This window comes from Archocentrus centrarchus, chromosome 1, assembly GCF_007364275.1.
Source record: "Archocentrus centrarchus isolate MPI-CPG fArcCen1 chromosome 1, fArcCen1, whole genome shotgun sequence".
Classification (NCBI taxonomy): domain Eukaryota; kingdom Metazoa; phylum Chordata; class Actinopteri; order Cichliformes; family Cichlidae; genus Archocentrus; species Archocentrus centrarchus.
This window is the reverse complement of record NC_044346.1, coordinates 13,681,202-13,696,371: the sequence shown is the minus strand read 5'-3', so window position 1 is coordinate 13,696,371 and position 15,170 is coordinate 13,681,202. Positions and strand designations below refer to the sequence as shown.

General features: G+C 38.8%; 1 protein-coding gene across 6 annotated transcripts in view; it reads right to left on the bottom strand.

Annotated features, from left to right (window-relative positions):
- lrba (LPS-responsive vesicle trafficking, beach and anchor containing) overlaps positions 1-15,170 on the bottom strand; it is a 178,202-nt gene that overhangs the window by 133,513 nt on the left and 29,519 nt on the right. For all 6 annotated transcript variants that reach the window (XM_030741932.1, XM_030741948.1, XM_030741940.1 and 3 more), the window contains exons 5-21: positions 14,038-14,159; positions 13,186-13,312; positions 12,369-12,488; positions 11,290-11,436; positions 9,064-9,261; positions 7,833-7,966; positions 7,168-7,276; positions 6,725-6,877; positions 6,203-6,371; positions 5,824-5,903; positions 5,318-5,380; positions 4,627-4,724; positions 4,295-4,387; positions 2,969-3,077; positions 2,536-2,617; positions 460-583; positions 157-349 (exon numbers count right to left, since the gene is read on the bottom strand). In XM_030741932.1, coding sequence (XP_030597792.1) covers positions 157-349; positions 460-583; positions 2,536-2,617; positions 2,969-3,077; positions 4,295-4,387; positions 4,627-4,724; positions 5,318-5,380; positions 5,824-5,903; positions 6,203-6,371; positions 6,725-6,877; positions 7,168-7,276; positions 7,833-7,966; positions 9,064-9,261; positions 11,290-11,436; positions 12,369-12,488; positions 13,186-13,312; positions 14,038-14,159 — 2,121 coding nt within the window. The remainder of the gene's footprint in view (positions 1-156; positions 350-459; positions 584-2,535; positions 2,618-2,968; positions 3,078-4,294; positions 4,388-4,626; positions 4,725-5,317; positions 5,381-5,823; positions 5,904-6,202; positions 6,372-6,724; positions 6,878-7,167; positions 7,277-7,832; positions 7,967-9,063; positions 9,262-11,289; positions 11,437-12,368; positions 12,489-13,185; positions 13,313-14,037; positions 14,160-15,170) is intronic.

Here is a 15,170-nt window from a genome sequence, read left to right as displayed (position 1 = left end):
TTAAAAAAAAAAAAAAAAAAAGAAAAGAAAAAGAAAAAAGAAAAACAGCCAAGGAGATGGAAGAAGTTTGTGAAGAAAGATAAACAAGGCTGTGTTTGAGCTGTGCGTGTGTTTATGTGCCTGTGAGCAGTCCAGGGATATAATGAGCACTCTGACCTTGGAGTGGGTGATGGACAGGGTGTCCACCCAGACGCGCCAGCCGCCCCACTCATACTTGATGGCATGGTAGAGCAGGATGCGGAAGATGGCGTACACCATCTCTGTGATTTTCTGCTCCTCGTTGTTTTGCGGGTTGATGAAGCACAGAGAGAGCATCCAGTCCTGCCACACCGAGCACTGCAGCAGGCTCCTGAAACAACGGCAGCAAATGAGAAGGTGGTGAATCCCACGGGCGCGTAAACGCTGTGCCGACTGACGTGTGATGTACTTCTTTATCCTTTGAATTGGGCCAGTTCTTACCTGCGGTTCTCTCGGCTGTTATTGAACAGTTTGATCATGTCTGACAGAAAGACCCTGCGCACCTCCATGCTCTCTTGAGAGGGGGGAGAGTTCTTCAGCAGAGAAGCTATTACCTTCAGAATCTCTGAAACAGAAAAGAAAAAAAAAAAAAAAAAAAAACATACCCACTCTGTTTACAGTCTGAGATAAAAATGCTTTATGGAGTTTAAAAAAAAAAAAAAAAAAAAAAAAGAGAGTGCTGGAAAATATCAAAATACTGTGCCTGCTTTGTGCATTTTGTAATATAATACATAACAGCCAGCAGTATTTTCAAGGCTTATAAAATAACACTTGAATTTGGAAACATCCAGCATCATATTTGGATATACAAAAGTATTGGTCACAGAAGGGGAAACTGAACAAATCAACAGCTATATCATGGATTAGTTTCAACATGTGCAAATCATTGTGTCACAAACTATCTGAACTTGCAGCTGTGCACACCTGAAAATCTGCGCCTGTGGTAAGAAAAACAGAACAGAGGAGAGTCTAGAGCCATTGATCTTTATCATACTGTAATGGCTTTGGTATTGTTTCAAACAAGAGAGCCAGAGTCACGGGTCCTTCTCAAATGCTTGGCTTCAGTTAAACCAAAAAGACTGACTGTTTAGATGAATTATCTAGACAATGTCAGTGTCCATTTGCTCTGAGCAGAGAGACGCTAGGGCTTGGATTTCACTTGTCTCTTCAGACCTTGGCGCTAACCGATGCCCCCTTGCCCCAGCAGACAGTTGTGTTGTTTCTACGCCTTAGTCACTCAAATTATGAGTCGCTGAACCTTTACCGCCAGAAAATTACCCCAGCATGTACCGGGAATGAGGATGGAGGGATGGCGTGTTCATTTCTTTTTTCCATTTGCTCTTGGTTCTTTTCCCTCGAGTTAATTTGAGGGAAACGGTACTTCCTCGGTTTGTTTGATTGGCTCTGACGTTACTAAAGACTGCAATCAGGGGGCCATTTTGGGAGTTTGTCACAGATTAAATCAAGAGAATACACAGCAAAGGAGAAACAGACCACCAGTTCCATGTTCCATACAATATGCTCGCAAACCCATACAAGGCTTCTATGATATATACTGCCTGTCCAGGATGGTTGGGCAGGAGAGATTTTAACGCAATAAAGGCCTGGGATAATCAATGTGTGACTACACAAAGACCTTGTCAGATTAAGTCTGGTTGGATGTAAACCTTGCATGTGTTTGGATTTCAGACTGATTAAAGCTTCGTTTTTTTTTTTTTAAGGTTCTTGTGTATCTATGGTAGCACCAGTGTAAGAGAGAGTGGGATGTTTTCTTTTCTTGCTTGAAATGAATACTTAAGATTTCAACAGAGGGAAAGATTTGTTGAGCTGATGATTTAAGGCCTTCAAAAACAGCTTTAAAAAAAAGAGGATAGGAAAAGTGACCAAAGCCACTATCTTGGACTGCGTTTATCCAATTATAATTAAATATATAAATGCTAAACAAATAAATAATAGCAAAGTAATAATAGGTTTTGGCTATACAAATTTAAACATTCATAGAAAAAAGTAAAATACTACAAAAGTTTGATCGTAAAATAAAACATCTACATTAATGTACAATTAAAGGCAGAAAAACACAAAGTATTAAATGTAATTCAAGAAAATGCATTAAATATCTAAACTCAAACACTGTTCATTGATTCAATTAATTAATCATAAATAAAAACTAAATTATAAAAGGAAAAAAAAATCCTCATTTCACTACATTTATCATTTCTTTATATGTAAAATAATCCTAGTGAAAAATAATGCAGAGGCTCAATAAAACCAGCAGATGAGTGTATATTTGTCACACAAAGTGTTTGCACCATCCTCGCGTAAGGTTTACATCTGAGGTTCAGGAGTATGAAAATACACTCTGGCTGTAAAATTTATGTCCTTCATTTGTTTGACGGTATATAGCGATCGCACCGTTCCACAGGGAATATCCTCCTCCAGCACGGAGCTGTAGGTATGTAGAGGGTATGCCGCGGCAGATGATTTAGGAGAGTGGTGTGGCGCGGAGGAGGCACTTACGTGGGTTGAGAATCTTCACAGTGGAGTCGGGGTCCGGATGCTGTTTATGGATCACTTGAGTGCAGATCTGCTCTGTAAGAATCTACAGGGGGACAGAGAGGGGATTCAAGTCATAAATGTCCACATAAGTCTTAAGGATAACAGAGAAACAAAAACACAGGGCTATCTATATGCTTCACTCGTGCGTTTCTAAATAATTTCACAAATCAAATTTCTGTTGGTGGTCAGCTAATATATTCTTAAATTTTCTTTTTTCATATGCAGTAGGAACAACTGAGACAGCAAATAAGGCACAAATTCAGCATACTAAACAAACGCTGGCATGCAGCTGGACACAGAGGCTATTAGTGTGGTTTATTATTGTCATCTATGCAGATATGTAGCTTCAGGCTTGTAAGCATAAGCCTCGGGGGTGAATGGGAGGCACACAGACCTCAAAAAGCACATTGTAGGTTGTCATGGTGAACTGGCTGGAGTGGAGCATCAGGCGTTCGGTGAGCAGGGAGAACAGGCCGTGACTCAGCATGACCTCTGCTTTCCTCCTGATCGAGATGATAAAAAGGTCAAAGGTAGGTCAGCAGTCATTGGTATCTGCTTAAACAACTGTTATATCAGAAATCATGATACCCCAAACTTATATCATTTCCCAGAAACACAGGACCAGAATCTGAATTTGAAAATCAATACCGATTAATGCTGAAGAAAACTCAGTACATTACGAGGAATGATGAAGGCAAATCTGGAGTCTCTGATGACTAAAATGATAGCTCCGTTTGAAATCTGCAACAGTACAAATCAGCTGTGCTCTTTCTAGCATTTGACAAGGAGGAAATGAAAAAGAGAATCCCTGCTGACTAAGCCCAGGTCTTTGCTTTCTTTGTGGCTTTCATCTCTAATCATTCATCAGCCCCACTTTTACTTTTGTATCATAGCTACAAAACTGAACTACTTGCAGATGTGCACATGTGAATCACAAGACTTAAAACTGCTACTAAGACAACGATTAGAGTTGTTTCTTTAACTCATATATTGGTATAAAGCGGACACTATAAATGGTGGTTATTTGGTTAAAAAAAAAAAAGTTTGTGAAGAGTTTTAAATAGGATCCAAATATCAAGTGTAACCACCCAAAATGACAATACTGATATTCTAAATTTTAATAGCAGGTTCCTATTTTTTTCCATGTGCATCAGATGCACTTATTTTGGTTTTGTTCTGCCAGTGTGCAGGCGAATAGAAATTAAATGTGAACAAGAATTATTTAAACTACTTGAAAGTGAATTTTAGCCAAAATACTGTTAAAAATCAGGATAATTAGAAAATTAATTTTATTTTCAGAATATTAAGAACTGCACAAAACTTAAGAAAAATCCAAGAAGCATCTAAATTAACTCGTAAATGAACAAAGTGAAGGATTTTTTTCTCTTTGTGCAAAGTTTTTTTGGAGGGACATTTTTTTCCGCTTTATTTTACAGTGCACTGCAGAGACAACAGAAATGTGGAGATAACACGTCCAGCTTGTATGGTATGATAGTGCAAAGTCTCCTGTTTGGGGCAGTGTTACCCATGTGGTGTGCCTCCTGGGAACGTACGGACATCAAATTATTAAAAACATCAAAACGGTGTTTGCTTTTGTTGAGGTTTCATCACTTCAGGTAAAAATGTGTTCCTGTATGAATAAACATTTCTAATAAACATGGAATAGCATTTTTTCCAACTCCAATACGCTTACAGTATCATTTTCATTTTGAGTACTTACTTTGGTGACAAGTGTTTCAGAAAGTAGCCCAGTACTTTGAGTGCTTGGACTCGTATTCCCTCATTTTTTGAGGCCAAAAGCTTATAAATCACACTGTGGGAAGAAAAAAATTTTTTAACACAAGTCAAACAACAAACATACATATTTATACATTCAAAACTAAATGAATCCGTAGATATTAAATTCTTACGTGCTGCAAAAGTCAACCGTAGCCCGGGACTAAAACTAAGAACGTCAAAATTTGTTTCAACTTGGACCATTTACACCATTTGTAAAGCAAACAGTTTGTAAACTTCCATATTAAAAAAAAAAAAAAAAAAATCAATAATTACCGAATCCCATTTCGCTGGTCAAAGGCCTGAATCATGGACCCAGGATGCTCAGACATGAGAGCGACCAACAGCTGCAGCACATCCATGAGATTGTCATCCTGCGGAACATGGAGGAAGGAAACTGAAGCTATTGTGGTGTTTAAGAAAAGCAGTGGGAAACGAGCCAGCTTTCCCAATGACATCTAAATTGTGAGGGGTTTACAGTGAACTGTGTATTTAAATTAAAGCTAAAAGCAAATATATGTCTAGTCACTAATTGATATTTATATTTCTGCACATTACAGTAGTGGCAGTAGCAGCAATAATACATGGAATATATCACAAGTGTCTGAACTGAAGAATTACAACATATAATCTGTGCAATGTAGGGCTGCTGCATGATGGTGGCTTTTCCAGACACTGCTGTAAACACCATTTAGGTTCACTGCATTACTGACTGATGTGAATGATTCATTTGCTATGCATCACTTCACTGTAAACAACCTCACTTCTGTCAGGACTTCAAACTGGCAGACTTGGAAGAATAACAAGAACCAGTAATGCAGCCTTTAGCAGCAGGAATTGTTTGTTCTTGCTCTGCATATCAGATGGTAGCCAGACAAAATGCAATATAGCAGTACTGTGTTGCCATCTGGTGGTGAGGTCTATCTCTGCTGATCACTGGTGCTTGAACAGCAGAACACATGCCTACCTCATGCATGGTTAGGAGGTAGCTGAGGATACTCTGTAGCTCGTCTTCCTTTACTCCATGATCCTAAAATGCAAAAGCACGGATCATTTTACCAGCGCAAGACTGGAAGAAGAGGTAACTAAGAAACAATTTTTTAAATATGACAGAATAGTATCACTAGTAAGCATATTTGGGGTTTGATTTTAACGTTTGTTATTATTTTTACACAAGAAAATAATAATGAATTAATGTGGATATATTGAACAAGCAGAGCATGCACTGCTTAGTTCATAAACATAAAAAAAAAAGAATGAGATTATCTTGAGAGTATCTTGGCTCTCTCACACACACACACAAACATACATACATATTTTTAAAAAAGATATAAATAAATCAAGTACTTATGTATCCTGAATACCTGCATACCAGATTATTTACCAATTGACAGATGAAAGGATGGCTAAAGGTTTTAATAATCCTACAAACAAGAGAAGTGCATGCTTTTCAAGAGAGGGGCATGAGCTTACCTTCATTATGAGCTGCTTGACAAACAGCAGCAGAAAGGCTCGCAAAGAGAGTATCTCCTTCTGGTTTGGCCTTGGACCATCTGAAAACCCCAAGAGTGCAATGGCTGTTCAGTGTGGGTATTAACCATCCAGAAGGGAAAAAAAAAAAAGGCAAGAAACTACAAGATCCATTTTATTGTGTAAAAGCAAAGTTCTGGCCCAATATCACTTGAAAGGACTTGTGTGTAGTGTGAGTGTGAATCTATGTTTTTGTGCACATGTGTGTGTGAAATCTGAGTTTATTTGAAAGGACTGCAAAAAAGCAATGGAAACACCATAAATCAGAAGTGTGACTATGTCATAATTGCTGCATACTTGTGCATTTTGTGTGTAGTCTCACCTAAGCCTTTGGGTATGATTCCACTGCGGTCCTGAGGGTTGATAACCCAGTAGTAGTATTTTAGTGTATGCATGACCTGAAGCACAGTGCCCACCCTACGGATAGCATTGTAAATGGTCACTGTGCTGATGAACTCTGTCGCCAGGTAGGTGTAGAGTGTCAACTGCACCTGCACAGATCAAAGCAAATGAAAATTAAATGTGTATGCACTCAGGGTCGAGTGCAGTTTTAATAGAAAAATACAGTTTTAGTGTGTCCTAGCTTTTCGTTTTTTTTTTCCCTTTGAGACACATTTGGATGCTTAGAAAGCTCCTGAGGCTTTAACCAATTCATTCTCATTTCAGCGGCAGTCAGAGTCACAGGTAGAGGGATAACCTTGAACTCCAAGCTGAACTGAAAATGCTGAAAATAAGTTCCAGGGCAAGAGCCCACAGGGGCAAATCTGTGTGCAGTACAAATTCATTTCTACATCTTTCTTAAAAGTAACCAAAAAATAATGAAATGCTGTGCGTTGTGTGTTACCTTGGCAGGGGCATGGATCCAGATGGCCGGGTTGAACAGAATATGGTCACACAGCTGCTTGAGCAGCAAGATGCCATTCTGCAAGTTGCTAAGGTATCTGGAAAAGGCCAGTACAATGTCCAGGATGGGCCTCGTCACATGCACCTTGGAAGACTGGTGCACAGAGAGGGAGACAAAGAGGCACAAAGTGACACAAGTGGAGGTGAGGAAAAGAAAGGTAAATGTGCAAAGTGAGGAAGGAAAAGAAAGTCTATGCAGAGTAAGAACAGGAGGAACTCACAAGTAAAGCCAAAGGAAGAGTCTATCTTACATTAAGTGTTAATGTGTGCTTATGTTAGTGTATTTGCACTGGACATGAACTATATTAGGGTAACAGCTGTGCTGGGGTCATTATGAGTACAACTATTAATACAAGAAGATGGTCTTCTTGCCAGTTAACTCACCTTCTCCAAAGTATAACCAATGACAAGGAAGCCTTTGCAGGCCAAGACCTGCTCTTGCATAGCCACTGAGTTCTTCAAGAGCTCCATCACAAAGGATAGCAAAGTGCAGCTGAAAGCCACACAGACAAACAGAGGCAAAGAGAGAGACAGACTGCAAGTTAGACAGTGACAATCAATGTAAGCTGCTGACAAAGCCCAGACTGTCAAGGACACATCATACAGGAAATGTGACTGAATGAGACTGTGTGTCCCCTTTGTGCTGGGGTAACAGTTTCTAGTTAGCATCACCTTGAAGGCTGCAAATACATCCACGCAGCAATTTAGAAATAATTAAGCAGCAATGCATACAAACGAACATTAAACTAAAGATTTAGTAAGCATACAGTAATCTGAGAGTAACCAAAAAAAGTAGTTATTTACAACTTTTAATATCAAAAGTAATGTTTGTCATTTAGACCATTTGATTTTGTAGTGGTTAAAAAATAACAGTACAATATTAATACATTGTTACTCTGCAGATTGTGCATGCTGCTTAGCCCTTGAACTAACAGGCCTAATATAACACCATGTGTGTTACACACAACCACAGTGGCTTACTGACAGAACAAAAGCCTCCTGATTTTCACTGCTCAGTTTACTACTGTAATGTAAGTAAATGGTGTTACCAGACAGAGGTGTCCAGCTCATGGCTGGAAGGCTGGCAATAATCCAGCTGTGCAAACAGTGGGAAGAGGACCTGCACACCACCGATAGAGTGTATGCCACTCTGGACTGAGTGAGTCACCACAGCCTTCACATCCTACAGAAACACATATATAGTTACATTAATCATTGTACAGAAAACAAACAGATGTCCTTTTCTGTTAATCACTTTTTGGTTTTTCTTACCACAATGTAATGTAAGAGCCCTCCTTTGAATCTTTGTTGTGTGCTTCTAACCTCAAACCCTACTTTTGACATTTCCTTTTATATATTGTAATGTTTTATAATATTCTCCCCCAATTTATATCCAGGTTGCTCAGTGTTCGAGAGGGTAGATACAACTAATGGGTGAGAAAACCAAAGTGAAAAAAGGGGAAAAATTTTTTTTCCCCTTCTTCTATAGGATTGGAATTTTTGAGCATGGAATAGCAAAGCTGCAAATATAGGTCACATATTCATTCATATTTCACACTGAGTGTGTTTGTTTGTGTGGTGGAGGGAGCGTATGTTTATGTGGCAGCAAAAGCATCCCCCACAGAGGAAACAAAGTACTTTCTTTGATGAGAGAGCATGAGAGAAAACTCAATTAGCACTAGAGAGAAGGAAAACTCAACATGAGTGAAGAAATAGTTTGACATGTGTGGTGCACATTGGTTTATTGAGCATGTGTGTGTGTGTGTGTGTGTGTGTGTGTGTGTGTGTGTGTGTGTGTGTGTGTGTGTGTACATGTCTATGGCAGCATTTGGAAACTGTCTGCACAGTACACAACATACAGCTGCAAAGAAAAATGCAAAAACACTTGTATATAGTCCCAAACTAAATCTCCTGGAGAAAGCCAATTTTATAATTAGAGCACCAGGATGGCATTTTTCAGCAGCTGCAGCAGTCTGTCTGGCTGGCTCAACACATTTGCTGCTCTGCCCTAATGAGGCTATTAAAATGAAAAGATGCCAACTGGGCCGCTTTCATTACCGTGTGGGAAGAAAGACGGCGTAAAGAGTGGTACATATGGAACAGTGGGAGGGAAGAAGCAGGTGCACAGGTGGTGAATGAATTTTTGCAGTGGCACTGCTTTAATGTTGCTGCTGTACGGTGACTTAAGGTTAAAGCAAAGCAATCCAATAAATACTAACTCCAAGGGGAATGGCTCTAATATGATAGACACGCAAAGCATTACTGTGAGAGTATAATTACCTGCAGCATGAGTGCATGGGGTGAATGGACGAAAATGGAGGCATTGTCCTTCGGAGAGGACTCAAGGCAGAGCTGGGCATCTGTGGCTCGAGGATTGTAAGTGAAGGCAATACTAGAAGAAAGCTTGCCATCATACAGTAAGGTCTTATGATGCTCGGCGAACAACAAGTCACTCTCAGCCTTGTACTTGAATGTGCCCTGAGCAAGAAGACAAAGAAAAGGGCAAAAACTGTTTAGTGAATAACATGACAGAGCCAAGGAACATTAAGAAACAGGCAAACTAGTTACCAGTATCATTCTTTGCAGACAAATACTGAATGCAATCACTTGAAATTTATCCACACTGCATTTTATTATGAGTCAAAGACAACATATCAAATGTTTAAAACAAGAATTGTTGCTTCTGAAAGATGTACTCGCCCATTTTGAATTTGGTCCCAGACCTAAAAGTATCCCAGAGAAGCTGAGTCTCTCAGAAGTAAAACTTGGAAAATATCCACTACTTTTAAAGACTTTAAAGACAACTAGTTCAACTATTTAAAATGAACATTTCTTAACTTGTATTCCAAAGTATTTGTGGAGATTACAATCCACTGAAAGACTTAAATATATTGAAATCTCTATAAGCAACTATGTTTACTGGCTGTGATCCAAAAAAAACACCACTGCTTTCTCAGAGCTTGAGCTTATTTAAGATGGACTGAGGCAAAGTGGGAAAACTGTCCTTTGGCCTGATCTTTGAAAATTAGAAATTCTTTCTGGAAATGTTGGCTGCCGCATCCTCCAGGCTAAAGAGGAAAGGTGCTGTCCAGCTTGTTAACAGCATGCAGTTAAAATGGCTCCAGTGCAGAGCTGTCGCCCACTGAAAACATTTGACCCACGAGGAAATGAAAAACAGGGTGCTCAGATGTGATGAATAGCTGACATTCTTAATCAGACGAGAAAAGTAAACATTTTCATTTCAATCAGCCTTCGCAATTCCTGAATGCTTAAAGTGTTTTATGTTTACACAACCACAACGCCCAAAAAAGTTGGGACGCTGTGTAAAATGTAAATTAAAAACAGAATGCAATGATTTGCAAATCTCATACATCCACATTTTAGTCACAACAGAACATATATTATATATATTTTTTGTTTATGATGGGCCAAGTGTTAACCTGCATTTGTGGATGCCACAGTGAACTGTGTTCACACACAGTGATTTCTGGAAGTGTTCCTCAGCTCATGCAGTGATTTCCCTGAAGGAATCATGCCAGTTTTTAACCCAGTGCTGCCCGAGGGCCCGAGGATCACAGGCATCCAATATTGATCTTTGACCTTGTCCCTTGTGCACAGAGATTTCTCCAGATTCTCTGAATCTTTTGATGATATTATGTACTAGAGATTATGAGATATTTAAAGTCTTCACAATTTTACATTGAGGAACATTATTCTGAAATTGTTTCACAGTTCTTTGCAGACCGGTGAACCTCTGCCCATCTTTACATCTGAGGATCTCTAAGATGCTCTTTTTATACCCAATCTTGCTACTGACCTGATGCCAGTGAACCTAATTAGTTGCAAAATATTCCTCAAAAGTTGCTCCCATTCCAACTTTTTGAGGCATGTTCCTTCCATCAAATTCAAAATGAGCTAATATTTTTCATGAAACAGTAAAATGTAAGTTTAAACATCTCATATTGTTTCTGTTCTACTGTGACTAAAATATGGGTTTATTTTAGTATTTTAGTACAACTGTACTATTTTGAATTAAATACAGGGTTTAAATTACTTGTAAATGATTGCATTCTGTTTACATTTACATTTTTAAGGTTGTAAATTACAACCTTGGATCAGTAACTAAGATTCCACCAAGACTAAAACATCCGAATAGAAATGTTAAGTACCAAATATTAATTTCTGAAGCAAACATGCTGCATACAGTATCAGTCAAATAAAATCTTTGCTTTAGTGTGGATGTTTAAAGAGAACCATATAATTCTTCACATGCCCTCAGAGGAGACAGAGGAGCTTGTAGTACCACATTTGTCATCTCTTTTGGTTTTCATTTGTTTACAGTTTAAAGTAAATAACTTCAGCAATGCCACTCAAATAAGCACTATATTCACTATATTCAACATAAGTTTCTGGTTCTGTATCATGCAAGGCTCCAAGATATTAAAAGGAAAACAAACAGTCTTCTTTGCATGCATACGAAACATTTCTGGTTTTATGATTATCAACCTGGTAGCCTGGACCCAGCTGATAGATAGCAAGGATCTGAGCAGCGCTGAGAGCTTCTCCAAAAAGGTACACTGCCCCCATCTGTCCGCAGAACACACGGTTGACATCTGCCGTCTCAGACGATCCCAGGAAACACTTGTCAAAAGTCTGTGGTGAGAGGAAGCAGGAAGGGAGGAAGGAATTGAAAGAGCACAAAAAGGAAAAACAAAAATAGACAAAAGAAAAAAAAATGAATGATGGGAGGAAGGAAATACGGGGTGACGAGAGGAGTTGGATAAACAATACCAAAAACAGCAAGAAAAGACAGAGGGGAAAAAAACACTGATGTTGACTCTAGCTTTAAAGCAGAAATATTAAGAATAAGACCATGGCTCGATCAAGAAGCCAGTTTGCTTTCTGACAAATCTAGAGGTTTACACTACACCACAGAGGCATGTTAATTCCAAACGAAATGCAATTTTACAATCTTTTATCTCAGCACGACAGAAAGCAATCCCGTGGACTGTGAAACTTCTGAAGTGGGAACTGAACACGGCCGTCATTTAATCATTTTCCACTGCATTTTCCATTTTTCACAGATGGAGGGACCGTCAAGCCCCTCTCAAAGGAAGGGCTGTGTAGTCAAGACCAAAATCAGGCATGATAGTAATGCTTTTGCTTGCTTGTTTCTTTGTTTTTAAAATCACCTGTTAGGTACACCTACATGTCCAAACCCCAGTGTCCTGGAATCAATTTCTAAATCCTACCAAAGGGTTCGTGTAGTAATATTTATGATTTGCAAACACACATCCAAAGAAATGGTCTGCTTAAGGGAATACTTGGGCCTTTTAGAGAAAAGAAAAAAAAAAAAAAAAACATGATTGTCCTTGTTTCTGAAAGGTTTAAATGAAGGGTGATAGCACAACATGAAAAGCAAAACATTTTTCCCCAAATCTCGGCTCTTCCTTTAATTATCCATGACTCTGTGCAGACATTAAATATTACAGGAGCTGTTGGCAGCACCAACTGCTGGCATGCTTTTGAAGAAAAGAAAAAATAAAACTGCAAACAGAGAATACTTTTAAACTGTTCCTACTTACGTCGCTGGTGTTGACAAACCAGGCAATGTCTCCATAGGAAGCCAGTTCACCATTCACATAGCAGCTAATTTCACTGTTTTTCCAGCGGTTGTAGATGTGAACAAGAGTCACCATGTACCACTGCAACAACCAAAAGAAGCATACTTTCACACTGGAAGTGCATCAATCATACACACAAACACACACACGATATCAGTAAGTCAGTATTCTGTGACAATCTTTGTGCCTCCTCTATCAGTGTAATTCCATCACATTTCATGGCTCACGTCTCTCAGTTATGATCCCACCTTCTGCTTAATGTTTGGTTCTAGATTTAGCCAAGCTTTGCAAGCAGTGAAATAATAATAGTTTATTACAGTTACCTCTAGACATGAAAGAACAAGCATTAAAACAGAGGAAAAAAAAAAAAAATCAACTGAAATGAGTCCTCTTAGGGTTTGCTGAAGTAAGGTGGTGCCTTCATGCTCCAGGGAAGAAAGAGAAACTTTCAATTGGTTCACAGACAAAGGTTTTTCTGAAACCGTAACAGTCTTCAACACGTGCTTTGTGCAGATAATCCTTCTCTCCCATTGCCCTCCTTCCTCCGTCTTCTAGTTTCGCTTCTCCCCAGAGTCAGGTAAGATGTGGCAGCTCATTTTTAAAGGAAGGGCTAGATTTATAGTGTGTGCACATGTGTATTTGGGTGTATGGGCGTGACTGATTATGTGTGTGCTGACATATGATTTCTGTGATCTATTTACAAAGATTTGCCTTTTTATGTGTATGAATATTTGGTTACAAAACCCTGTTTTCTGCTTCATTTTCATTCCTTTCGTACCTTCTGTGGTTTGAAGTCATACTTTACACAGTGCTGGAATCCTTTCCCCTTCGATTTTAATGAGGTCACTATCAAACAGCCGCCCACAAAGTGTGCAGAGTAACCCATGCCTTTGCTGGTACGGAAGCTGAAACAAAATGAGGGGGAAAATACAAACATGCAACTTTACTTTGTAAACACTGCTGCACAGTTTCATACCAGCTGCCTTTATATTTAGAGCGTCCAAAAAAAAAAAAATAAAAGAAGGAAAATAACATACAAACACTTTAAAAGGTACTTTTAAAGCATTTAAACAGAAAATCATTTCTCAGCCTCACTGAGTCTTCCCCATCTTTCTCAGTGTCCCATAGAGACGGGGCCCTGCATGTGATTTAGTGAATATATCTCTTGTTAAAAGGGCACCGGGCTGAAGGGGAGCTTTTATTAAGGATTCTCTCAAACAGCTCGTCGGCTGCTCGGTTTGATTATTGTTTTCATAGCGGCTCAGATACCTGCTGAATAAATTCGATTTTGGCAGAAATGAATGTTGGTTGAAAATAAAATGTTTATTAGGTTTGTTTTACTTGCTCCTCAGAGATTAAACAAAGTATAAAAATATGGGGAAAAATATGAATATATATTTTTTTTAAATCTGTGAGGCTGAAGGCAGTGGGTTTCAAACTAAATGATCTTGGTGGGAAAGTTAAAACACTCACCTTTCGTGCAGTTTTCATTGTAGCTGAACTAAAGCCTAAAGGCTAAGCACTTTTGCATTCCATTTGTGTCATGTTCAAACTAAATTAACACTTAAATGGCAAACAGCAAAGGTTTATATTCCCTCCTCAAAGTATTGAAATATTCTTGTGTACCTACCAGTACAGGTAAGGCTTGTCTTTGTCTACATTGATGTTGTTGAGCGGATCCATGCGGATCCACGTGTGGAATGTAAATCCATTCTGGTATGGCCACTTTGCTATGGGGGGCAGAGCTATTGCCTGTTAGGAAAACAAACAGAAGAAAACAGCATGACACCAAGATGTGGGATCCCGGCCACCTGTGGAATGAAATGATGCACCGAGCATAAAAAACTGTTTGGTAGTGCAGCAGGTCAGTCTGAACTCCCACATAAATAAAAACAAAAGTGAAGACAACACAGGCTCTGAGGAAAAGCTGGAAAACCGTTACTTAAAATAAATTCTTGCCATACTACTTCATTAGCAGGCCAACACATTAAGAGGCAACTGCATGTGCACTGCACACAGCACACTGCAGACAAGCACAGATGAGTAATAACAGAGTTCAGATGAGGGGAGAAAAAAAAAAAAAAAAAAAAAAAAATCAAACCACAGCTCACAAGACAGCATGATGCATTTGTACATGTACAGTCACCATCTCAGCAGAGGGTTACATACACAAGCAGGAAACCACAAACAAACATACACTATGCAAAAAGGTGTGAATAGGCTAATACATCAGTCTGAAGAGCTTGAGAAAAAAAAAGGAAAAAAAAAGGCGAATGGACTCCTAATACAGTACTGAGGCACAGATTTAAAACACACCTTGTGCAGGATGTACACTAGATAGAATAGAATAGAATAGAATGCCTTTATTGTCATTATACAGAGCGTACAATGACATTAGAGAATTCATAAAATTAATGAATTACCCTCAATTCCTGTGCCCAGATAAATCTTAAAAAAGCTGATGACAAGATGTTAAGTCTTAAGTTAAGTTTAGAAGAGATTACAAATTGAAGAATAACTGATGTATTCAAATATGAGAAAACCTTCCCAAGGTGATCACATTACCGTGCGACAAAATATCTTGTGGCAGGAAGAGGGGGAAAAAAAAAAAACAGCAATGCAATTTTTTTTGTGTATGTGGTAAAGATGCAAAAAGAATGCAAAACAATGCTTTTGTAACATTTTCAGTGCAATGGAAACTAAAGCTGGAGAAACCCAAGCCAACAACTGTAATAATATATGAATAATACAAATGGCAAAAAA